Source organism: Crotalus tigris, unplaced genomic scaffold, assembly GCF_016545835.1.
Source record: "Crotalus tigris isolate CLP2741 ecotype Arizona unplaced genomic scaffold, ASM1654583v1 scf7180000019844.519500, whole genome shotgun sequence".
Lineage (NCBI taxonomy): Eukaryota > Metazoa > Chordata > Lepidosauria > Squamata > Viperidae > Crotalus > Crotalus tigris.
The window spans coordinates 142,812-170,791 of record NW_024097737.1 but is presented as its reverse complement, the minus strand read 5'-3'; the positions used below and the strand labels follow the sequence as shown (position 1 = coordinate 170,791).

General features: G+C 48.9%; 1 protein-coding gene across 2 annotated transcripts; it reads right to left on the bottom strand.

Annotated features, from left to right (window-relative positions):
- Window positions 1–464: 464 nt before the first annotated feature.
- Window positions 465–22,074, bottom strand: FKBP1A (FKBP prolyl isomerase 1A). Of its 2 annotated transcripts, none has more exons than XM_039364765.1 (5): window positions 21,913–22,074; window positions 21,667–21,714; window positions 6,199–6,365; window positions 3,228–3,403; window positions 465–1,642 (listed from the first exon to the last, which is right to left on the bottom strand). In XM_039364765.1, the coding sequence occupies exons 1-4, from the start codon at window positions 21,947–21,949 to the stop codon at window positions 3,275–3,277; spliced, it is 381 nt and encodes a 126-aa protein (XP_039220699.1). In that variant the 5' UTR covers window positions 21,950–22,074; the 3' UTR covers window positions 465–1,642; window positions 3,228–3,274. The 2 variants fall into 2 exon arrangements, with proteins under 2 accessions (XP_039220699.1, XP_039220700.1); XM_039364766.1 differs by having other exon boundaries at window positions 6,253–6,365; window positions 21,913–22,073.
- Window positions 22,075–27,980: the final 5,906 nt, after the last annotated feature.

Genomic DNA, 27,980 nt, shown 5'->3' with positions numbered 1-27,980 from the left:
AGCCAGCATGGGGGAACTATGGCCCCCTCATGGTTCATGGACTTCAACTCCCAGAATTCCTGAGCCAGCGTGAGGGAACTATGGCCCCCTCATGACTGGTGGGCTTCAACTCCCAGAATTCCTGAGCCAGCCTGGCTCAGCTTGGAAACCTCTCCCTTTCCTCTCAGCGTGGCTGGCTCAGGAATTCTGGGAGTTGAACTCCACGAGCCGTAAAAGAGCCGAGGTTGCCTACCCCTGGTATAGACCTACACCCTTACACATAAGCAACATATAAATATCAATCACTTTTTAAAATAAATATTAATATTCATAAATATTAAAATATTATTAGTCGTAAAATGGGGCCAAGCTCTTCGGTTTCGTGGTAGCAACGGAGAAACGGGCCTTGATTGGGGCCGTAAGTCAAGGACGATCCATACCAAAAAAAAAAAAAAAAAGCAAAACCAGTCACTCTTAGAAGCGGGTTTGAGAAAAGCCAGCATAAAGCATTTTTATTGCAGTAATAAAACTCTATACGCTCACATGATGATGATGATGATGAAGAAGAAGAGGATGGCAGGAGGTGGAAAGAAGGTGGGGGTGGCAATTCTCTTACCGAAAGATACGATGGTGGGGAGGGGGCAAAAGGGGGGGGGGCTGGGAGGGGGGGGGAAGGGGACCGCCGAAAGAAGGGATGGTACGGGGATGGCAAAAAAAGCGGTAGACGACCAGCATCACTTTTCCATAGAGAACTTCACAGGCGTTTTGGCGTGGGTGGGTGGGTGGGTGAGTGGGTGGGTGAGTGGGGAGGGGGCTGATGTTCCCCCCTCCTCACTTGACGACAAGCAGCAGGAGTTGAGTTTCCCGCTCGAAGTTCAAAAGGAAAAAAAGAAAACCAACTCCGGTAAAATCAAATTAAAAGCCCGCGGAAAAGAGGGAAGAGCCACCGAAAGCAAGTTGGGGGTGGGTGGGTTGGGGGGGGGGCAGAGGACGACTCTCGGATGTCTACTAGGGCTGATGGGGAGGGGGACCCCCCCCTCTGAAGCCCCTCCAACAGGGGACTGGCAGGCATTCCAAACAGCCAACGGATTCCAATTCCAACGGCGATCCTTCCAAAAAGCAAACACACCCCAAGGGATTTTGTTTACAGAATCATTTGAGATACCGACTCAAAAGCCGGAATCGTAACGCAACTCAAGCCGACACACACCCCCCAAAACCCTCAACGAAATAAGATGAAAGGACCTGATTGTCGTCCCCCCCCCCGCCTTCCCACCCCACAACCCTCTGCACCCAAAAAAAAATAGCTGCTTAATAGCACAGAGAAGGGAGGTCCACAAACACGGCCCCTTTAAGAGTAGTTGGACTTCGACGCCCAGAATTCCTCAGCCAGCATTGCTGGATGAGGAATTCTGGGCGTCGAAGTCCAACTACTCTTAAAGGGGCCGTGTTTGTGGACCCCACCCCACTCCCAAACTGGCACCGAGTTCAAAAATGTCGACGAGGGAAACCAGGAAGCGAAACCGGAAGCGGCTCAAAAACATTCAGACCGGGGTGGAGGGTGACACCGAGAGAGTGGTGGGTAGCCGGGAAAGCTCCATACAAATTGGTGTGCGTTGATCTCCAAGCAAAGACCTCTGGGGTTCTCTGTGGGGGCCAAAACCTGCAGAGACAAAAAAAAATAGAGCACGTGTGTTGGAGGCAGCCCTGCGGAGGGGGACAGGGAGAGGGTGGCGAGTTCACCCGGGCCCAGTGCCCCCGGGGTTGCCACGACAGACCAGCGGCGGGCAGAGGCCCGGCCTCCCCATCTCCTGGGAGGGAGTCTGACAAAATGGGTCTCTTGGGGGCCGTGCACGCCGTGATTTAACGTTCTCTGTGCTGGGTGGTTTTCTGGCAGACGTCTCATGACCCAGCTAGGTAATGTTGTCAGTGGGAGGAGGAGGAGGAGGAGGAGGAGGAGGAGGAGGAGGAGGAGGAGGAGGAGGAGGAGGACAACGACGACTGTGGGGTCCTTGATGCTCTCTGAGCTGGGTGGCTTTCTTGCAGACGTTTCATCACCCAGCTAGGGAACATCATCAGTGCTAGAAGGCAATTAAAAGCCTAATCAAGGGAACGCCACAAACCCTCCCACGAACACGGCAAGCCACACTTGTATAGAAACAGCGAGCAGCCCCCACTCTCTTCTAGCACTGAAGATGTTACCTAGTTGGGTCCTGATCAAAGAGAGAAGCAACCTGGAATTAAGGAGAAACTTCCTGACCGTCAGGACAATTAACCAGTGGAACAGCTTGCCACCAGAAATCGTGGGCGCTCCATCCCTGGAGATTTTCAAGAAGAGACTAGACAGTCACTTGTCTGAGATGGTGTAGCTTCTCCTGCTTGAGCAGGGGGCTGGACTAGAAGACCTCTAAGTTCCATTCTATTCTATTCTATTCTATTCTATTCTATTCTATTCTGTCCCTTATTCTATTCTATTCTATTCTATTCTATTCTATTCTATTCTATTCTATTCTATTCTATTCTGTCCCTTATTCTATTCTATTCTATTCTATTCTACTCTATTCTAGTCTAACCCATAATTCTATTCTATTCTATTCTATTCTATTCTATTCTATTCTATTCTACTATTCTATTCTATTCTATTCTTATATTCTATTCTCCTGCTTGAGCAGAGGGTTGGACTAGAAGACCTCCAAGGTCCCTTCCAGCTGTATTTCTATTTCTATTATTTCTATTTCTATTCTATACTGCCAGCCCACGGGCCGGACGCATCACGAGGAAACCGTGCCGACCCCATTCCTGGCAAAGGGGAAAAAGTTCTGATATGTCACACGACGTCACATGGCATCGGCGGGTTTGACACATGTCTGTTTATTCTGTTCTAAAACACAAACACTGTAAGCTCACAGAGCACGAAGGACCTCAAGAGTCCTCCTCCCCCCACCTTCCTCCTTCTGGAGCCCGTAAGCCCCCTTCCCTTCTAGCCCCGATGATCATGAAACAGGTCATGAAACGTCAGCCAGAAAACCACCCAGCTCAGAGGGCGCCCGGGACCCCCACCCCCCACCCCAGTTCAACCCTGAGCTGCCAATATTCTCTTCTCTCTCGGTACACATCAAGCTGACAGACACCCCCCCCCAAAGCCCTCCCAAAAGGGCCTCCTCCTTGCCCCCATCAGCGCCCACCCACCCCTCCGATGCCCAATTTGGCGAGGACCCACCCGGGCTGTTGCCGGAAGAGTCACCTACCCCAGAGCAGGGAAGTGGGAGGGCGAGGAGGGGGTTGCCCTCGTTTGTCATTCCAACTTTAGGAGCTCCACGTCAAAAATGAGGGTGGCGTTGGAGGGGATGATGCCCGGGTGGCCGGCCGCCCCGTAAGCGTAGTCTGGAGAGATGGTCAGCTTGGCCCTCTGCCCGACGCTCATCTGGAAAACAGAAAGACGGGTGGGAAGCGGCTGCGGGCGCGAGCAAAAACTGCAGAGGCCAAGCAGGAAAGGAGCGTCTGGATGGGGAGTGAGGGAAAGAAAGGCAGGCCGGGGTGTTTCTTAACCTTGGAGGGCTCGTAGAGGGGTGGACTTCAACTCCCAGAATTCCCTCTGCCAGCCAGCTTGTTTGAGCCTGTTTTCTTGCAGACGTTTCATGACCCAACTGGGTAACCTCTTCAGTGCTAGAAGGGAGTGGAGTTTGCAGAGAGGAGGAGGAGGAGGAGGAGGAGGAGGAGGAATGCAGGGTCCCTGATGCTCTCTTGAGCTGTTTTCTTGCAGACGTTTCATCACCCAGCTAGGGAACATCATCAGTGCTACAAGAGAGGGATTTGTAGCAGGGAGGAGGGAGGAGGAGGAGGAGGAATAATGCGGCGTCCTTGATGCTCTCTGAGCTGAGTTGTTTTCTTGCAGATGTTTCATCACCCAGCTAGGGAACATCATCAATGCTACAAGAGGGATTTGTGGCAAGGAGGAGGGAGGAGGGAGGAGGAGGAGGAGGAGGAAGAGAAGAATAATAATAATGCAGGGTCCTTGATGCTCTCTGAGCTTAGTTGTTTTCTTGCAGACGTTTCATCACCCAGCTAGGGAACATCATCAGTGCTACAAGAGGGATTTGTGGCAAGGAGGAGGGGAGAAGGAGGAGGAGGAGGAATGTGGGGTCTCTCATGCTCTCTGGGTTTGGTCTTTTCTTGCAGACGTTTCATGACCCACCTGGGTAACATCATCCGTGCCACAAGGACGGTTTGCTCTGTTTATATACAGTCGTGGCCAAAATTGTGGAAACCTTTTGGGAAAAGTGTATTTCTGAGGTTAGATGGCTAATAACACCACTTTTTTGGGAGTAGTACCATAAAATTATATATCAATGGAAAGATAATTTAATCAAGAATGTAATGCAACAGGGTTTGTTCAATTATCTGTACTGCGTTGTATGAAAAGTTATAGACAAATAACCAGAAAAAGGAAGCACAATTCGCTTAGGTTGATCTCAGGTAGCTTTCCTTCATCGGATTGTAGCCAATGAGCGCGAGTGTTTAGAGAGACAATCGGGTTTCATCTTGTTTTGGCCATGAGCCAATCAGATCACAGTAGCATCCAGTTATCGGCGTCCTGTATTGAAGCTGAGAGGAGGACATTGGTCAGTGTGTTATGTGATCACTATCCATTGGTTGGGTTTTTTGGTGTTCTTTCCTTTAGTGAGCTTGTAAAACGTAATAAAATTAAAGTCATGGTGCAAAGAGTTGACCGCTCGCCCAGAAAGCGATGTAAAATAATATTATTAAGTGAACAAGGCTACAGTTATAAAGAAATCAGAAGAAAAATGGGTGGAAACTTAACCAAAGGGGGCATTTCTACTGTACATTTTCCCAAAAGGTTTCCACAATTTTGGCCACTACTGTACAAGTGGCTTGCCCTGTCCGTGTCAGTGGGAGTCTTCTTGGTGGTGGTTCCCTTCATTACGCTTTGGATTCCCTTCTAGCACTGATGACGTTATCTAGCTGGGTCAAGAACCATCCCCAAGAAAACAATCATCAAGGATCTCACAGAGCAAGGTGTACACCAGGACTCTTCAAATTTGGCCCTTTGAAGTGCCTGGCTGAGGAATTCTGGGAGTTGAAGTCCATCAGTCATCAAAGGGCCAAGTTTGAAGACCCCTGGTGTACCCCCACAGAGATGACACCTTTCATCAAACAAGAACGAAGAGATGGGGAGGCCACTGGTCTCCCCCACCGGGGCACCACGTCCTGATGAATTAGCTGCCCCTTCCCATGCTGGCTGGGGAATTCTGGGAGTTGAAGTCCACGCATCTTCCATCTCTTAAGAAACTTCGCCCTGGATCCTGATTTGTCTCCTGCTTCCAAGCGATGGATGGATGGACATCTGGACGGTCTTGTTTCTCCTTGAAGACCTTTCGCTTCTCATCCAGGAAGCTTCTTCCGGTTCTGACTGGATGGTGGGGAAGGGAAGGATTTACACTCCTTGCAGACAGCCGGTCATTGGCCTCCTTTTAGAGAGTCCTTGAGGCCACCTGTGTCCTCAGGGTCACCTGAGTGGTGCAAGTGGGCGTGGAGCCTTCTTGGAACTGCTGAAAGGACTGTGTGGTAGACTGGTCCTGATGGGATGGTTCTCCTAGGATGTGCCCCTGCCGTTTGTGAAGTGGTTGTTTCGTTTCCCCAGTGTGCAGATCTGCACATGGCTCACTCCATTAAGGAGACCCTCCAGTCAGAGCTGAAGAAGCTTCTGGGATGAGAAGCGAAACACCTTCAAAGAAAAAATAAATAAGAAAGTCCGGTTGCCTCTTGAATGAGCACCTTTGGGACAACCATGATCTGGAGGACCGGGGATCTCCATGGATCACAGATCTTCAATCTTGGCCCTTTGATGACCTGTGGACTTCAACTCGGCGTGCCTGGCTGAGGAATTCTGGAAGTTGAAGTCCACAAGTTTGAAGACCCCTGCCATAGACAGTCCGGAGAAGACCCACCCTCAAACCAAAGAACCAAGTCTACTAACTGAGACCCCCGCCCCCAATCCTCCAGGCTCATGATGGGTTGTGCCATTTGTTTAGTGGCCATTCCCTGGTCGTAAGTTGAGGACTATCTGCAGTTCGGACAGGCGCGGCCGCCGTGATGGGGCCCTCCCCTCGTGGCCGGTTCCCCATCCCACCTGGCCCCGCCCTACTGGGCGACTCCTTCTTCCCGGCCAGTTCCTCATCCCACCTGGCCCCGCCCTACCTGGGAGACTCCTTCTTCCTGGCCAGTTCCCCATCCCACCTGGCCCCGCCCTACCTGGGAGACTCCTTCTTCCCAGCCACGGATGACTTCCTGTTTGCCCATGACAAACTTGAAGGGCTTGCCCCTGTTGCGGGACGAGTCAAACTTCTTCCCGTCTTCCAGCATGCCTGCGGGGAGGAGAACAAACCATGGATCTTTCGTGAACGGCACCAAGGAGAGGAGCTGGTGGAGAATTTGGGAGATGGGACTTGGAAACGGGGACCTTGAGTTTAGAACTTTAGAACGAGGACATTCAAGCCGTAGTGTTGGAGAGATAAGACAGTGATGACGAACCTTTTAGAGACCGAGTGCCCAAACTGCAACCCAAAACCCACTTATGCATCGTCGGTTGCCGGGTGGGTGTGGCCCATTGGGTGGGCATGGCTCATTGGGTGGGTGTGGCCAATTAAGTGGGCATGGCCCATTGGGTGGGTGTGGCTGCAGTAGTAACGGCAGACTGGGTGGGACTAAAAAGTTCAATCAATCAATTCCAACTTTGCGAGATCTTTTTTTTCCCCGCGAGAAGTTGAAATTGACTGATTGAACCTTTTTTTTTTAATTGCACACGGCGGCAGAGGCCTAAAGCAAAAAGGTTTTATAAAACCTAGCTAAAGGCCTAGGACTGGGGCGACGGCACGTGTGCCCACAGAGAGGGCTCTGAGTGCCGCCTCTGGCACCCGTACCACCACTGAGATAAGATAACCTTGTCATTTTTTTTTTACTGTGGGCACAACGGCACCCATCAAAAATGAAATTGACTTGCCCGCTCTCAAAGTGAAACACACACCTAAACATACTATGTACAACATAAATGTATAGACCCCCATCCCTACATATACATAACAAATAAATATTAAATACTGTCCAGCTTGAATATATAACGGAAGGAGGAAGCTTGAGAGAGACAGACAAGTTGCAAGGGAGTCCAAAGGTCCCCAATCTGTGCACTACCGGGCCGTGGCCTCTCGGCCACCGGGCCAGATAAGTGGCAGGCAAGTATGCGCATGCATGTGCGCGGTCTCGCCCCCCCTTATGCTAGCATGGCCGTGAGCATGTGCACGGTAGCACCACCAGGAACTTCATGCGGGGGCATCGCATGGGCTTTAGCGTTACCGCAAGTATTGTGCACATGCACGTGGCCGTTTGTGGAGCACTCATGCTCACAGTCCCGTTTGCATTGACATACACACAGCCACATTTGCGTGTGTGCGCACGGGTGCATAAACATGTCTGCCCCTCTCCTTTTCCCGCTGGGCCGCCAAAGCAGAAATGTTGGGGCTCCCTGTTCTAGTCCAACCTGCTGCTCAAGCAGGAGACTGGCTGAGATGGGGGAAGGAGTCAAACGGGGAAGTAGCCTGGAATCTTTACATAGGAACCCAATCCCTTGGAATGCCACTCAGTTTTATCTAGTCCGGCCCAGGTGCAAACTGGCAAGCTGGGAAGATTCCTGCCAAACAGGCGTAGGACTTTGTAGGAGAAGGAGCCCTACGGAAGAGGTTGGAAGAGGTCTCCAAGGGCAGCCCTATGTAAAGCGGGTAAGAGCAATCCAGGCAGGAGACGACCAGGGTCTGAAACAGCGTCTTGGGTGCCCTGGGCCAGGCCACAATCAGAGGAAGTTGGGTGGAAGGCCTTCTGGAGATGGCCTTCATGTGGTTCTCACAAGTCCACAAGGACTCCAAAAATGTGGGTCGCCTTTACCCTGGGAAGGACATCCCCATGAAGAGCCGCAGAGGGTACAATCCCACCATCGAGAAGGTTGTGAAGACAGCCCAACTTGCATGGCAGATCCGGACTTGTTCTCTCTCTTCCAGACCTTGTCACTCTCCAGAGGCGAGTGGGGTCCTGGGTGCTCTCTGAGCTGGGTTGTCTTCTTGCAGACGTTTCATGACCCAACTAGGGAACACCATCAGTGCTAGGAGGGAGGAGGTACAAGTGGCTTGCCCTGTCAATGTTGGTGGGATCGCTCTTGGTCGTTGGGCTGTTGTTTACCGTTGGCTTGTTAGTCTGAGTTGGTAGTTCCTTGACTATCCCACCAACACTGACAGGGCAAGCCAGTACTACATAAAATGAGAACCAACCGCATTCCCTTCTGGCCCTGAGGATGTTACTCAGCTCAGAGAGCATCATGGATCCCCCCAGTGCTGCTGCAGGTGGTCCTCCTCCTCCTCAACCCCCACTCCTTTCTAGCACTGGTGATATTACCTAATTGGGCAATGCAACGTCTGCAAGAAAACAATCAAGTTCGGAGAGCACCATGGACCCCTCAGTCCTCCTCCTCTTTTCTTCCCCTCCCTCCTCCTCCTTCTCCTTTCCTCCTCCTCCTCCAATCTGCAACCCCCCCTCCCTTCTAGCACTGATGATGTTTCCTAGCTTGATCATGAAATGTCTGCAAGGAAACAACCCTTCTCAGAGAGCACCAAGGACCCCACAGTTCTCCTCCTCCTCCTCCTCCTCCTCCTCCTCCTCACCTCCCTTCCTCCTCCTCCACTCAACAAACCCCCCTCCCTTCTAGCACTGATGGTATTACCTAGTTGGGCAATGAAACGTCTGCAAGAAAACCAAGTTCAGAGAGCACCATGGACCCCACAGTTCTCTTCCTCATCCTTTCTTCCCCTCCCTCCTCCTCCTCCTCTCCTCCCTTCCTCCTCTTCCTACTCCTCTCTGCAAACCCCACTCCCTTCTAGCACTGACGATGTTCAGCTCAGAGAGCACCAAGCATCCCACAGTATGTCCCTGAGCTAGAAATATTCTCTTTTATCACTATCTCCGGAGGTTTCTCCCACTTGATCTTGCTTGAGTTATTCAGCTGGAGATCATCAGCATGTACAGATAAAGCCTCACCCCCCCCCAACACCCCTGGAAATCTTCCTCGCCAGGGTAAAGGATCTGGGATACACAGCTGCCAATCCACCCTTACTGGTCAGGATTGAAGAATCCAACCTAACCACATAGGCTTCCTCTTCACCCATAATTACATCAAAACCAAGGTTACGGTTGTTATGGAAGGCCCGGCACTCAAAAGCACTTCAGGATTAGCCGAGGAGTGGGTGGTCATTAAAAAATAATAGAATGGAATGGAATGGAATGGAATGGAATGGAATAGAATAGAATAGAATAGAATAGAATAGAATAGAATAGAATAGAATAGAATAGAATAGAATAGAATAGAATAGAATAGAATAGGAGAAAAGAGAATAGAATAGAAGAGAATAGAATTAGAAATAAGAATAGAACTACAGAATAGAATAGAATTACAGAATAGCATAGCATAGAATAGAATAGAAATAAGAACAGGATAAAAATAGAAATAAGAAGAGGAGATAAGAGAATTAGAAATAAGAATAGAATTACAGAATAGAATAGAATAGAATAGAATAGAATAGAATAGAATAGAATAGAATAGAATAGAATAGAATAGGAGCTGGAAGGGACCCTGGAGGTCTTCTAGTCCAGCCCCCTGCTCAAGCAAGAGAACCTACACACGATCTCACACAAGTGACTCTCTAGCCTCTTCTTAAAAACCTCCAGTGATGGAGTGCCCACGATTTCTGGTGGCAAGCAGTTCCACTGGTTAATTGTCCTCGCTGTCAGGAAGTTTCTCCTTAATTCCAGGTTGCTTCTCTCTTTAATCAGTTTCCAACCATTGTTTCTCATCCTGCCCTCTGGTCCTTTGGAGAATAACGTGACCCCCTCTTCTTCTTTGTGGCAGCCCCTCAGATACTGGAACGCTGCTATCCTGTCTCCCGTTTCTTCTTTTCTTTAGACTGGCCAAACCCAAGTCCCGCAGCCGTTCTTCGTATGTTTTAGTCTCCAGGCCTTGGATCGTCTTAGTTGCTCTTCTCTGAACTTTTTCCAAACTCTCAACGTCTTTTTTGTAGGATGGGGAGACACACTCTTGGCTGTTCTCCGGAAAGCCACTTAATGCTTTTCACCCCACAAAGCTGCTTTTAAGGATTTGGAAGAGGAACAGACTTAAATTGCCGTGCCTGGAAGCTTTTTCCTCTCCAATGAAAAAAAAAAAAAATTAAAAAAAAAATTAAAATCCTGAATTACTGCCCTTAATCAACGTTCCGCTTCCAGCTCTCTCTAAAAAAGCGCTGGTAAAAGAATTAGTCAGCCTGTTCGTCATCCAAATGTCTTGGCGCCCACGCTGGCACCAAAGAACCACACTCACAACTGGGCAAGGGGAGGAGGAGAGGCAGAGGGAATACTCAGAACCTGATTTCGAACATACACACAACCCCATGGAAAGAATTAGGATCCTGAATGCTGATTAACAGGGGATTAGGAGACAGGGGGGCTAGACCATATGAGGAACAAGGGAGGAAGTTTGGCTGGTCTAGTGAAAGGGAGGGACTAGGGATGACCCAATGGCAGCCTTCCAACATCTCAGGGGCTGTAATACGGGAAGAGGGGGGCCAACCTATTCTCCATAGAATAGAACCAGGGATCTTCAAACGTGGCCCCTTTATGACTGGTGGACTTCAACTCCCAGAATTCCTGAGCCAGCATGGGGGAACTATGGCCCCCTCAGGACCCGTGGACCTCAACTCCCAGAATTCCTCAGCCAGCATGGGGGAACTATGGCCCCCTCATGACTCGTGGACTTCAACTCCCAGAATTCCTGAGCCAGCATGGGGGAACTATGGCCCCCTCATGACTCGTGGACTTCAACTCCCAGAATTCCTGAGCCAGCATGGGGGAACTATGGCCCCCTCATGACTCGTGGACTTCAACTCCCAGAATTCCTGAGCCAGCATGGGGGAACTATGGCCCCCTCATGACTCGTGGACTTCAACTCCCAGAATTCCTGAGCCAGCATGGGGGAACTATGGCCCCCTCAGGACCCGTGGACCTCAACTCCCAGAATTCCTCAGCCAGCATGGGGGAACTATGGCCCCCTCATGACTCGTGGACTTCAACTCCCAGAATTCCTGAGCCAGCATGGGGAAAGTATGGCCCCCTCATAACTCGTGGACTTCAACTCCCAGAATTCCTGAGCCAGCATGGGGGAACTATGGTCCCCTCATGACTTGTGGACTTCAACTCCCAGAATTCCTGAGCCAGCATGGGGGAACTATGGCCCCCTCATGACTCATGGACTTCAACTCCCAGAATTCCTGAGCCAGCATGGGGGAACTGTGGCCCCCTCATGACTCGTGGACTTCAACTCCCAGAATTCCTGAGCCAGCATGGCTCAGCTTGGAAACCTCTCCCTTTCCACTCAGCATGGCTGGCTCAGGCATTCTGGGAGTTGAAGTCCACCAGTCATAAAAGAGCCAACGTTGCTGATCCCTGTGTAAGACAATGGTTGTATTTGCAGAAACTGCTTATAACAAGTTGCATTCAGACAACATAGTAACCCTGGCAAGGATTTGGGTTAGTCTTTTTTTTTTTGTAGCTGAGCCAGTTAGAACTGGGTGCGTCTAGTCCAGGGGTAGGCAACCTTGGCTCTTTTATGACTCCTGGACTTCAACTCCCAGAATTCCCGAGCCAGCACGGCTCAGCTTGGAAACCTCACCCTTTCCCCATGGCTGGCTGAGGAATTCTGGGAATTGAAGTCCACCAGTCATGAAAGGGCCAAGTTTGAAGACCTCTGGTTTAGGACTACATACCTATATTACATTCTTTGTGAGGGGGAAAAAAAGCAGAAATCCTACCCTTCTTCTACATTTAGTGATAATTACCCTCTCTTCCAGCCGTGGAGCCACAAGGCAGCCAACAAAAATCTGAACTAGGCCTCTATCTACTCTTTTTTTCCAGAATGTTCCTTCAAGATTGTCTTAAAATACTCACACCTGCCTTATATATTCTATAGAACAGGGGTCTTCAAACTTGGCCCTTTTAGGACTGATGGACTTCAACTCCCAGAATTCCTCAGCCAGCGTGCCAGGCTCAGGAATTCTGGGAGTTGAAATCCACGAGTCATAAAAGAGCCAAGGTTGCCTACTCCTGACCTATACCATTTCAGACAAGTGACTGTCTAGTCCAGGGGTCAGCAACCTTGGCTCTTTTATGACTCGTGGACTTCAATTCCCAGAATTCCTGAGCCAGCATGGAAACCTCTCCCTTTCCTCTCAGCGTGGCCGACTCAGGAATTCTGGGAGTTGAAGTCCACCAGTCATAAAAGAGCCAGGGTTGCCTACCCCTGGCCTAGGGTGCTTATTTCTTTGCATTCCGCCTCATTTTTACAAATAACTCAAGGTGGCAAACACATCGGACACACCTTTCCTCCCTTTTCCCCACAACAGCAACCCTGCAAGGTGGGTTGGGCTAAGAGTAGGTCATCAATTGGCTTTCATGCCTAAAGTGGGAGTAGAACTCACCATTTCCTGGTGATTGGTCCAAAGTCACCCAACTGCCTTTCATGCCTAAGGCAGAACTAGAACTCACCGTCTCCTGGTGATTGCCCCAAGGTCACCCAACTGGCTTTCATATCTAAGGCGGTACTAGAACTCACCGTCTCCTGTGGATTGGCCCTAAGTCACCCGGGCACTTTCATGTCTAAGGCGGGACTAGAACTCATCATCTCACGTGGATCGGCCCTAAGTCACCAGGCGCTTTCATACCTAAGGTGGGACTAGAACTCACCGTCTCCTGTGGATCGGCCCTAAGACGCCAGGCGCTTCCATACCTAAGGCGGGACTAGAATTTAGTCTCTTGGTGATTGGCCCAAAGTCACCCAAGTGCTTTCATACCTAAGGCGGGACTAGAACTCCCAGCCTCCTGTTTCTAGCCCGCTGCCTTAGCCCCTAGCCTAGGGGTAGGCAACCTTGGCTTTTATGACTGGTGGACTTCAACTCCCAGAATTCCTCAGCCAGCCACACTGAAGGAAAAGGGGGAGGTTTCCAAGCTGAGCCATGCTGGCTCAGGAATTCTGGGAGCTGAAGTCCACGAGTCATAAAAGAGCCAAGGTTGCCTACCCGTGCGCTAGACTAAACTGGCTCCCTGCAATTTCTTCCCCTTTCACCCCTCGTTTGCTCATGCCCACCTTCTAAGGCAATTCTCTTGCCCCGCACAACCCCCCCCCAAAGAGGTCAAAGGTCACTGGACATTGTCAGGCAGGCGAGGACCAGCTGGGCATGCAAAAGGTCCCTCTCTAATTACCTTTGGAAGCTGACCATCTTCTCTCTCCTCCCCCCCCCCCTTGATCCTCTGCCAGGCCCCCTCCCCTTTGTTCTTCCTGCCAGCCCAGAAGCAGCCGGCTGACTTCCTTTCCCCACCCAATGACAGCAGGGAAGGAAAACGAAACAGATGGGAGAGGCCGGTGGGCGGGAGGGGGGGGACGAGGAGGCGAGGGGGGGTGGAAGAGAGAAGCAAAGAAGAGCTGAGGAACCACTATGTTGGAAGGGGGGGATCTGAATCCCTTGCAGGTGGCTACTGTTCTCACAGAAGTGTGTTTCCCCGTTATGGACACACAAGGGGAGGGTGGAAGGCCTAGGGGCCATTCAGGGCAGGCACTCCCCCTCCCCCCCCAAAAAAGCCATCCAAGCACCCCAATCTGCTGTGTGGATCCTGCCCTTTGGAACATTTTGCTCACTGCACACACACCCCCAGGGAGATCTGCTCCCACCCCCCAACTTTCTACAAGGGCCTGAAAACATGGCTCTGCCAGATGGCTTGGGACCCCAAGGGGGGGGAATTTCCCACTGGAGGGAGTCGATGGACCAAAAGCAGACCCCATCTCCCCCCCCCCCCCCGCATAGCCTCTCCTCTCTCCCCATCTTTTTACTGTAATTTTAACCATTATTTGTATTTTTATTGCAGAAAGATTAGATAAATAGATAGATGGATAGATGGATAGATAGATAGATAGATAGATAGATAGATAGATAGATAGATAGATAGATAGATAGATAGATAGATAGATAGATAGAAGAGATGGATGGATAGATAGATAGATAGATAGATAGATAGATAGATAGATAGATAGATAGATAGATAGATAGAAGATATAGATAGATAGAAGATAGATAGAAGATAGATAGAAGAGATAGATAGATAGATAGATAGATAGATAGATAGATAGATAGATAGATAGATAGACAGACAGACAGACAGACAGACAGACAGACAGACATGGAACGGGGGGGGGGAGAGAGAGATAGAGAGAGAGACAGACAGAGGAGAAAAACAGAGACAGAGACACATATATATATATATATATATATTAAGCGGTATATAAGTCTCATAAATAAATAAAGTCTCATAAATAAATATATTTATATAGTTTTATTGCTTTTAATCCTGTAAGCTCTCCAGACTCGCGTTATGGCAAGATGGAGAGCAAGCAAATTCAATAAATAAAATTAAATAAATTTGGCAGCATCAAGGATCCCAGTTACAATACACAGGGGAAGGATTGTCCTCTTGGCATGGGTGGTGTTTTGTTTTTTTTCATCTATAGCAGGGGTCTCCAACCTTGACCAGTTTAAGCACGGCTAGCTGGGGAATTCTGGGAGTTGAAGTCCACAAGTCTTAAAGTGACCAAGGTTGGAGATCTATGGTAACCTTCCTGCCTCTCGCACTCCCACGGATCTAGGGATCCGAGTCTGCCCTCTGCCTGGACCATCCCAAGTTCTTCCTTATCTTGGGGGACAGACTGGACCAAGCTAGCTGGGTCCCACTTCCCTCAAACCTCATGTCCTTCAGCCATCATCTGACCACCTTCAGGCAAGCTGGCCCTGGACCATCCCCTGGTTCTTCTTCCTAAATTAGCTTCCCACCTCTGAGAACTCCTAATTTCAAGTCCCACCCAGCTGTCTCTGCGGTTCCCTGTTGTTTTAATTTTTTCAGGCTGTTTTCCAGCCAGGTTCTGGTGGGTGGAGAACCAGCAAGACAGAGCTGGCTGTCTCCATTTTGCTGCAGTTCGCCCTGAGGGTTCTAAACACAGCCACAAAATTAAACATTGTGTGATCTATTGCGTCAGAATAAATAAAAAAAAAAAATTACCGGAGGAAAAAGTCTGGATAAGCCATCGCACCTGACTTTTTTTTTTTTTTTTTTGAAAAAAAAAAAGAGAGATAAACAGCATTACAGGCCAGTCCTCCACTTACAACACTGGTTCTCCACCTGTGGGTCGGGACCTCATTTGGGGTCGAACCACCATTTCACGGGGGTCGCCAAACAACGCAGTCCGCCATTTTTATTCCCCTTTTCCTTAGCTGTGCTACTCCCTTTTATTCTATTGGCTTTTGAAAGCCAATAGGATAGACTCTCTTGAACAGAGTCTAATTCTATTGGCTTTCCAAAGCCAATAGGAATTGTCCAGGCTGTCTCTGCCCTGCTGAGCCCGCCAAAAGTCCCATTTTGCAAACGGTGCTGCACCGGTTGAGTAGTCCTCGACTTACGACCGGTTGAGTAGTCCTCGACTTACGACCGGTTGGGGGTCGCGGCATTAAAAAGGTTGAGAACTTACAACAATTCGTTTAGTGACTGTTCAAAGTTACAACGGCAGTGGAAAAAGTGACTTAGGCCCGTTTTTCACACTTACGACCTTTGCGGTGTCCCAAGGTCACGTGATCGGAATTTGGAGGCTTGGCAGTTGAAATGTCCTGGGGTCATGTGACCCCCCTTTTGCAACTTTCTGACAAGCAAACCCAGATTCATTTAACAACCAGGTTGCCAACATATCAACGGCAGTGGTTCACGTGACAGTTGTGGCAACGGGAGGTCGTAAACCGGGGCTAAATTCACTTAACAAATGTCTCACTTAACGACGGAAACGCTGGCCTCCCTCGTGGATCGGGGACTACCTATGTTTACAGGTCTTTCCTTTGCAGTGTCTTCCAAGCAGGTTTTTGTTTTGTTTTTCCACCTTGGCCACTTTTAAGACCTGTGGACTTCAACTCCCAGAATTCCACAGATATTATAGTGGGCAGAGTTGAGCAATGGTATTTTCAACCTTTGAGCCTGGCGGATGTTTCCCAATCGTCCCAAGTCCAAGCAGAAAATGGAAGAAAGGTTTCTCGGAGCAAGGCTTTTCAACCAGTGGTACGGGTACCACCTGTGGTACATTGGCACCTGGCAGGTGGTACACGACCATCCTGGAAAAGTAGCAGGGGAGGGAATGAGCTGAACCGGTGGCAGCACCATATAAGCCTGAACGAGAGATGGCTGGAGCTACAGGGCTGTCAGGGCTCAGTGGAAGCACCAGGATCAGCACCAGGCTCCAGCTGGAGCTCGGCACTGATCCTGGTGCTTCTGCTGAGCCTTGAAGAAGCACCAATCAGTAGGAAAGCAGCACTGATCCTGGCGCTTCTGCTGAGCCCTGAAGAAGCACCAATCAGCTGGAATGTTGCAGCATCTCCAGGGTCTTGTGATTTACATTCAGAGGCTTGGCAACTAACTCATATTTATGACGGTCACAGTGTCCTAGGGTCATGAGCAAGTGACCAAAACCTGCTACAACCACCCAGCAGACGGGGGGAATAAAAACCAACAACCCCCACCCCATCCCTGCTGCCAATCCCCAACAGAAATGCTCACAACAATGAAAACCTCGGACAGGAGGAAGAACGCCACCAGGCGGGTAGGCAGGCGTCTTGCTCGGCTGTGGCTTGGGGGGCATTTTTTTCAGGGCCATTGTAACTTCGAACAGTCACTAAGCGAAATGTTGTAAATCGAGGACTACCTGTACTTCATCACTTTTTTTCCTTTTGGGGGGGGGTCATCAAGTTTTTGATCCCTTGCTAGGCGACTGGTGGTACTTGGATATTGCCATAGCCTAAAAGTGGTACAATGGGTGAAAAGGTTGAAAAGCCCTGTCCTGGAGAACGGAAGAAAGATTTTCTGGAGACCGGAAGAAATACTTTCTCCCTGCAAGAAGTTCAAAATTTACACTCGTGGGGCATAGCAAGGGTCCTCAACCTCAGCCACTTTTAAGACTTGTGGACTTCAACTCCCAGAATTCCTCAGCCAGCTTTGCTTTGCTGGCTGGGGAATTCTGGGAGCTGAAGTCCACAAGTCTTAAAGTGGCCATGGTTGAGGACCCTGCCCTAAAGCATCAACTACCACAAAATTAGAAGACTCCATCTCCAAATCAGAAGCACAGAATCCCAGGGAGCAAAGGGACCTTTCGAGGTCATCCAGTCCAACCCCCGGCTCAAGGCAGGGATCCTTATTGCATATTTACAACCATTAGGATATTGGGATCTGTGAGGCTCCTTTCTAGATTCCAACCACCGAGTCAACCAAGGAAGCTGTGAGGGGCCACCATTAAAAATAAAAATCAAGAAAACCCAAAGAGAAGGTCCACGCCTGCAATCTAAGGCTTGGGATGTTGTGCCACCCCAAAATCTCCCCACTTCTGGCTCTACGTATTGTAATAGTAATAGTAGTAAAGTTGGAAGGGACCTTGGAGGTCATCTAGTCCAACCCCCTGCTCGGGCAGGAAACCCTATACCATTTCAGACAAATGGTTGTCCAGTTCTCTTCTTAAAAACTTTCAGTGTTGGAGCATTTACTGCTTCTGGAGGCAGGCTGTTCCACTGATTAATTGTTCTCACTGTCAGGAAGTTTCTCCTTAGTTCTAGCCTTTCAATATTTGAGGGGCTGTTACGGAGAAGGGGGGGGTTGTCAAGCTGAAGAAGCAATGCAGAAGTAAAGGATTCTTTCTCCCAGTTCATAAAGTTCTTGAAAGCCCCATTAAACTTCAACCTTCAAGGGTTCAACCCTTAGGATGCTGGGGGTTAAAACATGTGAGGAATGGTTGCAAAAATTGGGTATGTTTAGTTTAATAAAAAAAAGGACGAGGAGGGACATGATAGCAGTCTTCCAATATTTCAGGGGCTGCCCCAAAGAAGAGGGAGTCAAGCTATTCTCCAAAGCACCTGAAGGCAGGACAAGAAGCAACGGGTGGAAACTAATCAAGGAGAGAAGCAACCTAGAATTAAGGAGAAACAGTGAGGACAATTAACCAGCGGAACTGCTTGCCTCCAGAAGCTGTGGGTGCTCCATCATTGGAGGTTTTTAAGAAGAGACTGGACAGCCACTTGTCTGAAATGGCATAGGGTCTCCTGCCTGAGCAGGGGGTTGGACTAGATCAGGGCTTTTCAACCAGTGGTACGGGTACCACCTGTGGTACGTTGGCACCTGGCAGGTGGTACGTGACCATCCTAGACAAGTGGAGCAGGGGAGGGGAATGAGCTGAACCTGCGGCAGCACCATATAAGCCTGAACGAGAGACGGCTGGAGCTGCAGGGCTGTCGGAGCTCAGTGGAAGCACCAGGATTAGCACCAGGCTCCAGCTGGAGCTCGGCACTGATCCTGGCGCTTCTGCTGAGTCCAGAAGAAGCGCCCATCAGCTGGAATGTTGCAGCATCTCCAGGGTCTTGTGATTTACATTCAGAGGCTTGGCAACTGATTCCTATTTATGACGGTCACAGTGTCCCAGGGTCATGTGAAGGGACCAAAACCTGCTGCAACCACCCAGCAGATAGGGGGGAATAAAAACCAACCCCCCCCACCCCACCCCCACTGCCAATCCTCAGCAGAAATGCTCACAACAATGAAAACCTTGGACAGAATGAAGAACGCCACCAGGCGCTGTCTTGCTCGGCTGTGGCTTGGGGGGCACTTTTTTCAGGGCCACTGTTACTTCGAACAGTCACTAAGCGGGCTGTTGTAAGTCGAGGACTACCTGTACTTATCACTTTTTTTTTTTTTGGTCATCAGGTTTTTGACACCTTGCTAGGCGACTGGTGGTCCTCAGATGTTGCCATATCCTAAAAGTGGTACAATGGGTGAAAAGGTTGAAAAGCCTTGGACTAGATGACCTCCAAGGTCCCTTCCCACTTTATTATTCAGTATTCTATTCTGCATATGTGGATTTGATGCTTAATATTAGGAAGTTATCCGCAGTCCTAGAAATTAATAGGTCTTCCAGAATACCAGTTTCATCTCCAGGGACAAGGACCATGACGTTTAAGAAAAAAACACTTCACTAGATATATTAAGTGTCAATCCTAGCAGGCCTTAAAACCAACCAAGTGAAATTATCTGCCAAAGAAAGCAACAGGGAAAATGTGCTTTTCGGCACCTTCAAAGCCTCCACAGAAACCAAGACAGATCATCCCAAGAAAAGAGGCACACAAACAAGGCAATGGAAAAATTCCTCTCCTGTTGTTTATTTTACAGATTTTTTTTAAAAAAAAAAGCTTCATGGAATGAAGTCCAGGCCTTGATAGTGGCTAATTTTCTATATCAGGGAGATAACTTCCTAATCATCTCGGTTTCAAGGTTGCTATGGCAACGTGTGCCTCTTAACCAACATTGGCTCACTCTGGACAGTGAGACAGGCAGCATGTGGGTTTAATAAATTAAAGTAAATTAAAGGGGCAGAAGTAAGATTGACAGATCCTTTGCAATAGAGATTTTCTATGAGCAAGGCTAAATGACTACCAGGTCAGAATCTTGCATATGAGAGCCATAATTTTCAGGCACAACCATTTTCCAGGCTGCAGTTCTCCACACCTAGCGAAAATGGACCGATGAGCTTATTACAACAAGCAGAGAGAGAACATGTACTGAAGCAGCGGTGCTTAAAAAAAAAAAAACTGGCAGGATGAATTACAAAGCAACACAGGCTGTCAAAGTAAAGCAGCAGAAGCTTGCATTTCGCACCAATAAAGGGTGGGAGACAAATAAAAATAAAACAAGGATGTGAGGAAAAGGGAGATGCAAGCAAGCATGGGGGAAAAAAAATGCAATCGCCACTGACTTGGCCTATTTTGCTCAACTGAGAAAGTCAGGATTTTTTCTCAGGCCTAGATTGAAGGACTCATCCAGCTGCTCTTAAAAGCACAACGTTTTGAATCAGGAATGTGAGTTTTTTTCCTTTCTTCTTCAGAGAGCACATTCCAGTCAACCCCCCCCCCCCAAAGAGCGCAACTACCAATGGAAAAAAACAAATCCACACAACATGGAACAGGGTACAAGAAAGGAGGGTAGGGGGGGGAAGCGCCATTAAGAGAGCCACAGGGGAGGGGTACTCAGGAAAGGTGGCAGGAAGGAACAATTCGTCATTAAGGAAAGGAGGGAGGGGCTCAGGGTTGGGGTCTGTATCTAGGGGAGGGAGCAAGTGGGGAGGTCCTCCCTTGCCAGCCAAGGCAGCTGTGGGGCAAGGAGGGAAGGGCGAAGCAGGGGCACCCGGGCGAGGAAATGGTTGAATGAAAGCCTGCCAGCCTGGAAAGTGGCCAAAGTCCAGGAGTGCCACCCTCATCAGAAGGGTGCAAATGCTAGGTGTGTTTGCATTTGCGTTTGTGTGTGTGTGTGTGTTGGGGCAAAGATGCCAGAAGTTGGGGGAGGGGGGAGCAAAATATCAGCAGTATGTGTGTGTGTATATGGATGTTGGGGAACAAAATGTCAGGAGTGTGTGTGCGCGCGTGTGAGTGAATGTGAAGATACCAGGTGTGTGTGTGTGTGTTTGTGTGTTGGGGAGGGGGCCAAGAAGCCAGGAGTGTGTGGGAGGGGGAGACCAAATACCAGGAGAGAGAGAGAGAGAGTGTTGGAGGCAAGATGCCAGCAGCATTTGGGGGGGGGGACACAAAATACCAGAAGCGTGTGTGAAGATGTCAAGAGTGTGCATGTGTGTGGTGTTGGGGGCCAAGGCCAGAAGTGCGGGGGGGGGGGTAGCAAGATGCCAGAAGTGTGTGTGCTTGTAAGAGCAAGAGAGAGAGATGCCATGTGTGGTGTTGGGAGGGGGGGAGGCAAGAAGCGAGATGTGTGTTGCGGGGAGAACAAAACGCCAGGAGTTTGTGTGTGTAGGTGTCAAGAGGGCAAGAGTGTGTATCTGTGTGGAGTTGGGGCCAAGAAGCTAGGAGAGGGAGGGGGGCTGGCGGCAAGATGCCAGGAGTACATGTGTCTGTGTGTGTCTGTGTGTGAGAGAGAAGATGCCCAGAGTATGTAGGCGTGTGGTGTTGGGGTCCAAGATTTCCTATCTGTGTGTGTGCGTCTGTGCGTGTGTTTGTGTGCATACATTGGGGACCCAAGAGGCCAAGAATGTGAGGCTGGGGGACGGGGGGCGGGAGGAGGCAACTCTCCAAGCAGGAGCAGCTGCCCCTTCCCAGGCTTGGCAGGGCCACCCCTGCACCCCCCTTGGCTGGGGATGATGGGAGAGGGGAGACCCCCACCAGCATCCAGGTACCAAGGAGTGGGTGGGAGATTGGGGGGCGGGGGGGGGGGAGCTGCAGGGTTTCCCCTTGAGGAAGAAGAACCCTAAAGGTGGTTGTGGGGTGGGGGGGCGCCTTTCAAGCCTCCCACCCCCCCTCCATTTGGAGAGACCCCCTCCCCTCTCCCCATTTTCCCCCTCCCCTCACCCTTGAGGAAGAAGAACCCGAAAGGTGATTGTGGGGTGGGGGGGCGCCTTTCAAGCCTCCCACCCCCCCTCCATTTGGAGAGACCCCCTCCCCATTTTTCCCCTCCACTCACCCGTGTAGTGCACCACGCAGGTCTGCCCGCGCTTCGGGAAGGTCCTCCCTGCCGGGGGCGGTGAAGCGGGGGGGGGGGGAAGAAAGAAGAAGAAAGGCCGGTCAATTTGGGGAGGGGGGCTGACAAGCCGAGGAGGGGGAGCCGGGGGGACCCCCCTCCCCACCCCACGCCCCCCCTCCCCACCCCGGGGAGGAGGAGGGAGGGAGGGAGGGGCGGGTCTGGGGTCCCGGGCCCGCCCTGGCTCACCGTCCCCGGGGGCGATGGTCTCCATGAGGACGCCCATCTCGCGTCCCGCCGTCCGTCGAAATCCGCACCGCGAGGACGAGGCGAGGCGAGGCCGGCGAGCGGCACGAACAGCAGGCAAGAAGGCGGAGGAGGAGAGGAGGGGCGGAGAGGAGGGGCGGAGCCGCGCCTGCGCACGCGGCCTGTCCCGCCCGCCCTTGCCCCCCCCCACCCCCACCGCCACCCCCGCGGCCAGGCAGGACGTGCGCGCGCGCGCGCGCCAGGCAGCCCTCGGGCCGGCCTCGAGGGGGCGGAGCTAAGGAAGGCGGCGCCGGCGCCATTTTGAGCGCCTCATAAGCGGGTGGTGGTTTTTAAGCTTCTCCTCCGCTCCGGGTTGATTTTGGGGGGGGGGTTTTCTGGAGCCCATACTCCGCGCTCGGAGGGAGGGTCTTAGAAGGCGGCCCCCGTGCGGGCTCGCTTCAACAGAGGCTGAAATGTTGCCTTCCTCCCGCCCCCACTCTCGTTGGAAGCCTTTCCCGGGTGGTTAGGGTGTAGTAATGCTGAGCGGCCGATAGGGGGCGCGTGAAAAGTCGCTCCGCACGCCGTCACGTGGTTAGGGCTTTCTCTCTCTTTTTTTTTTTTTTTTTTTTTGGCAACCTGGTTTCTGCAGAATTACCACATTCCAATAAAAGACAATACGGACAGCGCTCCGCTTACCACTTCGTTTATAGCAGGGGCTTTTCAAACTTCGCTCTTTTATGACTGGTCCACTTCAACTCCCAGAATTGCTTAGCCAGGCACGCGTCCCTGGCTGAGGAATTCTGGGAGTTGAAGTCCACCAGTCATAAACAGGCCGAGTTTGAAACCCCTGTCTTAAATCTAACAAACAAAATGGAGGATGGCTGAGGAATTCTGGGAGTTGAAGTCCACCAGTCATAAACAGGCCAAGTTGGAAGACCCCTGGTTAAGGACTACATACCTGTATTACATTCTTTATGAGGGGGAAAAAAGCAGAAATCTTACCCTTGTTCTATGATTAGTGACAATTACCTCTCTTCCAGCCATGGAGCTACAAAGCAGCCCACAAAAATCTGAACTAGGCCTCTATCTGCTCTTTTTTTCCAGAATGTTCCTTCAAGATTTCCTCAAAATACTCATATCTGCCTTATATATTCTATAGCAGGGGTCTTCAAACTTGACCCTTTTAGGACTTGTGGACTTCAACTCCCAGAATTCCTCAGCCAGTGTGCCTGGCTGAGGAATTGACGTCCACAACTCATAAAAGGGGTAAGTTTGAAGACTCCTGGTTTATAGTGACAGTTCAAAGTTACAACGGCTTGTGACTGTTTTTCACACGAGCGTTGCAAAATTCAGATATTTGGCAGCTGACTCATCTTTATGACGGTCGCAGTGTCCTAGGGTCAAACCGTCCTTTTTTGTGACTTTCTGAATCCCTTAACAAGCAGGTTATTATCTGAACACCTACAGTAATTCACTACAGTAACTCAACACATGTCCTTGACTTATGGCCTCAATTGAGCCAATAATAATGATGATGATGATGATGTTGGAAGAGACCTTGGAGGTCATCTAATCCAACCCCCTGCTCAAGAAGGAAACCCTACCATTTCAGACAAATGGCTGTCCAGTCTCTTCTTAAAAACTTTGGTGTTGGAGCATTCAGAACTTCTGGAGGCAGGTAGTTCCACTGGTTAATTCTTCTAACTCTCAGGAAGTTTCTCCTGACAGTTAGAACAATTAACCAGTGGAACAACCAAATTTCCATTGCTAAGTGAGCATTGGTTAACGCTAAATGTTAAGTGAATTTTGCTCCATCCCATGACATTTTTCGCCACTGTCGTTAAATGAATCACTTCAGTTGTTAAGTTAGTGATTAAGCAAATGTAGTTCCCCCCCCCATTGACTTTGCATGTCAGAAGGTCACAACGTGACACCAGGAGACTGCAAGCGTCATAAGTATGGGTCAGTTGCCAAGTGCCTGAATGTTGATCACGTGATCACGGGGAGGCTGCAACGGTCATTCAGTCTGAAAAATGGTCATAAGTCCCTTTTTTTCAGTGCCGTTGTAACTTTGAACAGCCACTAAATGAACTGTTGTAAGTCACAACAGTTGTACACCATTCGTAAAAATAGAGATCTATCTTTATTTATCTTGTGTGTTTTCACCAATGCAAACTCTAAAACAGAGTTTCTCAACTTTGCCTACTGGAAGAGGGGTGGACTTCAACTCCCAGAATTCCCCATTCACTGGCTGGGGAATTCTGGGAGTTGAAGTCCACCCCTCTTCCAGTAGGCAAAGTTGAGACACAGAGTAATAGAATAACAGAATCGGAAGGGACCTTGGAGGTCTTCTAGTCCAACCCCCTGCTCAGGCAGGAGACCCTATACCATTTCAGACAAATGGTTGTCCAAGCTCTTCTTTAAAATTTCCAGTGTTGGAAAACCCACAACTTCCAGAGGCAAGCAGTTCCACTGGTTAATTGTTCTCACTGTCAGGAAATTACTCCTTAGTTCTAGGTTGCTTCTCTCCTTGATTAGTTTCCATCCGTTGCTTTCTGGATACGACATATCCCCCTTGGTGTAGAAAAACAGCACGTCGGCAAAGTAAAATTAAAGCCTGCATTTTTCCTCATCAGCAGGAATAACACAACCCCAGAGCTCCCAGCAGGAAAAAAACCCAAGCCGGTGTATCTTTGAAGCCGCTGAAAGCTGAAAGCCCAGCGTGAGTCCTCTCTCTACTTCAAGCCCACGCCGAGCAGCAGCGTAGAACTGACACGACTACCTGAATATCAATTATATCCATTGTGAGGTTCGTGGTACCGAGGGGACAACCACTTTTATTTTATTTTTATTTTTTTATCTCCAGCCGTCAAAAAAGACCTTTCAGGATTAAGATTTAGAGTTGAAAATTTGTGATTACTAGAATATATATGTTACACAGAGTAAGAATGTAATTTTTGGAATAATATGTTTATTTGTATGAAAATTATTTTGTAATGGAATGAGAATAAGAATATGAAAGAGGTTTTTAGAAATTTGGATGGCTTTAACAACTAATTGAGTGTGTTAAGTTAGCAAGATGATGTTTTGTATAATAATAGGTGTGGTTTTTTAGATATAATTATTTGAATGAGATTTACGGTAAATGCTATTTGAAGAAATAAGAGAGATCTGTGATAAAAATCAATGATTTATGAGATTATGAATTAGAATATATCTGGATTAGTATTTTAGAAGGGATACCCAAAGTGATAATACATTTATCTAAGATTAAATTGGACTATGGTAATTGTAAATTAATAAAGCTCAAAACAGGATTAGGATTTATAGATATGTAATGTAGAAATTGATTATGTTAAATAGGTTATATTATTTGAGGGAAATAGAGAGGGAACATTTAATGTTATTTACTTGAGCTATTATATGGTTTTGTTTTTGGATGATCAGCTAACCACCACGGTGTGTCTTGAGCATTCTGTTGTAAAAGTTAAAAAAAAAACCAATAAAATTTGTTATTAAAAAAAAAAGACCTTTTTCCGGAAAAGGGATAAAAGCAGGAGGCGCCTAAGAAAAAAGTACACGTTGTACGCAGCCCACACTTTTGCGGTGGGATGCTGGCTTTGAGTTGGCTTGGCGAAAGAATGCAAACAAACCCTTCAAAAGAGGCAGATGGGAACAGCAGCCCTGGACGGGTTTCTGGGTCTTTTACGAAGATGGCACGCAGGTGGTACTGGGGACCTGTGATGCCACCTTTGTGAGTCTCCACAACTGCCTGGAGGCTTGAAAAGCTGACCCACCGGGCAGTTTTCAGCTTCTACTCCAGCAGGAATGCAGCGGCAACCGATCTCAACCGAATTGAGCTGCGGTGCAGGGTTGCTGTCCAGTGATAGAGGTAGCCCCTGGTTTATGACCGGTTGCATAATGGCCGAAGTCACCATGGATTAAAAAAAGCACTGATGATGTTCCCTAGTTTGGTGATGAAACGTCTGCAAGAAAACCAGCAAGTTTAGACAGCACCAAAGATCCCATAATTATCCTTCTCCTTCTCCTCTTCGTCCACTCTGCAAACCCCAACAGACCTTCCTCCTCCTCCTGTTTTCCACACAACAACCCTCTGAGGTGGGTTGGGCTGAGAGAATGACTGGCCCAATATCACCCTGTTGCTTTCATGCCTAAGGCAGGACTAGAACTCACCGTCTCCTGGGGATTGGTCCAAAGTCATCCAGTGGGTTTTCATGCCTAAGGCAGGACTAGAACTCACCGTCTCCTGGTGATTGGCCCAAAGTCACCCAGCCTGCTTTCATGCCTAAGGCGGGACTAGAACTCACCGTCTCCTGGTGATTGGCCCAAAGTCACCCAGCCTGCTTTCATGCCTAAGGCGGGACTAGAACTCACCATCTCCTGGTGATTGGCCCAAAGTCACCCAGCCTGCTTTCATGTCTTAAGGCGGGACTAGAACTCACCGTCTCCTGGTGATTGGCCCAAAGTCACCCAGCCTGCTTTCATGCCTAAGGCGGGACTAGAACTCACATCTCCTGAGGATTGGCCCAAAGTCACCCAGCCTGCTTTTCTGCTAAGCCAGACTTGAACTCATGGTCTCCCGCTTTCCAGCCTGGCGCCATAACCGCTAGACCAAACTGGCTGTAGTTCGGTTATCTAGTTGGGTCATGACGCGTTTCCAAGTTAACAACAAAATTGACTAAGAAATCAGGAACCCATCAGGACTAAAAAAGTTATCTACAGTTCATCCTGGAAGTTATGTCTGCTGCACTATCACCAGCCTCCTCCGATACTTGACCGGTTTTGACCCTTAAAACTGTTGCAGCATCTCCCCTGGTCACATGATCGAAATTCAGACACTTGGCAACTGGCGTGTACTTATGACAGTTGCAGCATCCCAGGGTCACGTGATCGCCTTTTGCAACTTTCCCAACCGGCTCCCAGCAAGCAAAGTCAATGGGGGGCGGGCCCAGTTCCGCTTAGTGGCCACATGGTTCACTTAACAACAGACAATAGACCTGGGAACAAAAGCCATCTTGGGCTCCTGATTGAAAGGGAGATAAATCTTAACACGACGCAATTCATTTCGAGCCTGAATTAAAAAAAAAAAAAAAAAGACTCATTGGCTGGGCATTTTTTATTTTTTTTTTTGCCCTTGCTCACCAGCCCACTCCTCCTCCAGTTGCAGCATTTTCTGCTATAAAAAATAAATATGTATTTTTTTTCCTGTTCACAACAGAGGGAGGGGTGAGACCATTGCTATTTTTCTCCCCACGCAGAAGGCTTTTTTTTTTTTTTTTGCTCTCAGACCCAGAATAGAACAGATTGTAGAATGGAATGGAATAGAAAATGGAATGGCATAGCATAGAATAGAAAATGGAATAGAAAATAGAATAGAATAGTATAGCATAGCATAGAATAGACAGATTGTAGAATGGAGTGGAGTGGAGTGGAGTGGAGTGGAGTGGAGTGGAATGGAATGGAATGGAATAGAATAGAATAGAATAGAATAGAATAGAATAGAATAGAATAGAATAGAATAGAATAGAATAGAATAGAATAGAATAGAATAGAATAGAATATGGAATGGAATAGAAAATGGAATAGAAAATAATAGAATAGAAAAAAATAGAAAATAGAATAGAATAGAATAGACAGATTGTAGAATAAAATAGAATAGAATAGAATAGAAAATGGAATGGAATGGAATTTATTTATTTATTTATGAGACTTATATACCGCTTTAAGTGCAAGCACTCTCTAAGCGGTGTACACCAGTAAGCAATGTATATATATATATTTACATTGCCCCCAACAATCTGGGTCCTCATTTTACCTACCCGGAAGGATGGAAGGCTGAGTCAACCTTGAGCCGGTGAGATTTGAACCGCTGACCTGCTGAACACAGTCAGCTAAAGTGGCCTGCAGTACTGCACTCTAACTGCTGCGCCACCTCGGAATGGAATAGAATACAATAGAATAGAATACAATAGAATAGAAAATGGAATGGAATGGAATAGAATAGAATAGAATAGAATATGGAATGGAAAATGGAATAGAAAATAGAATAG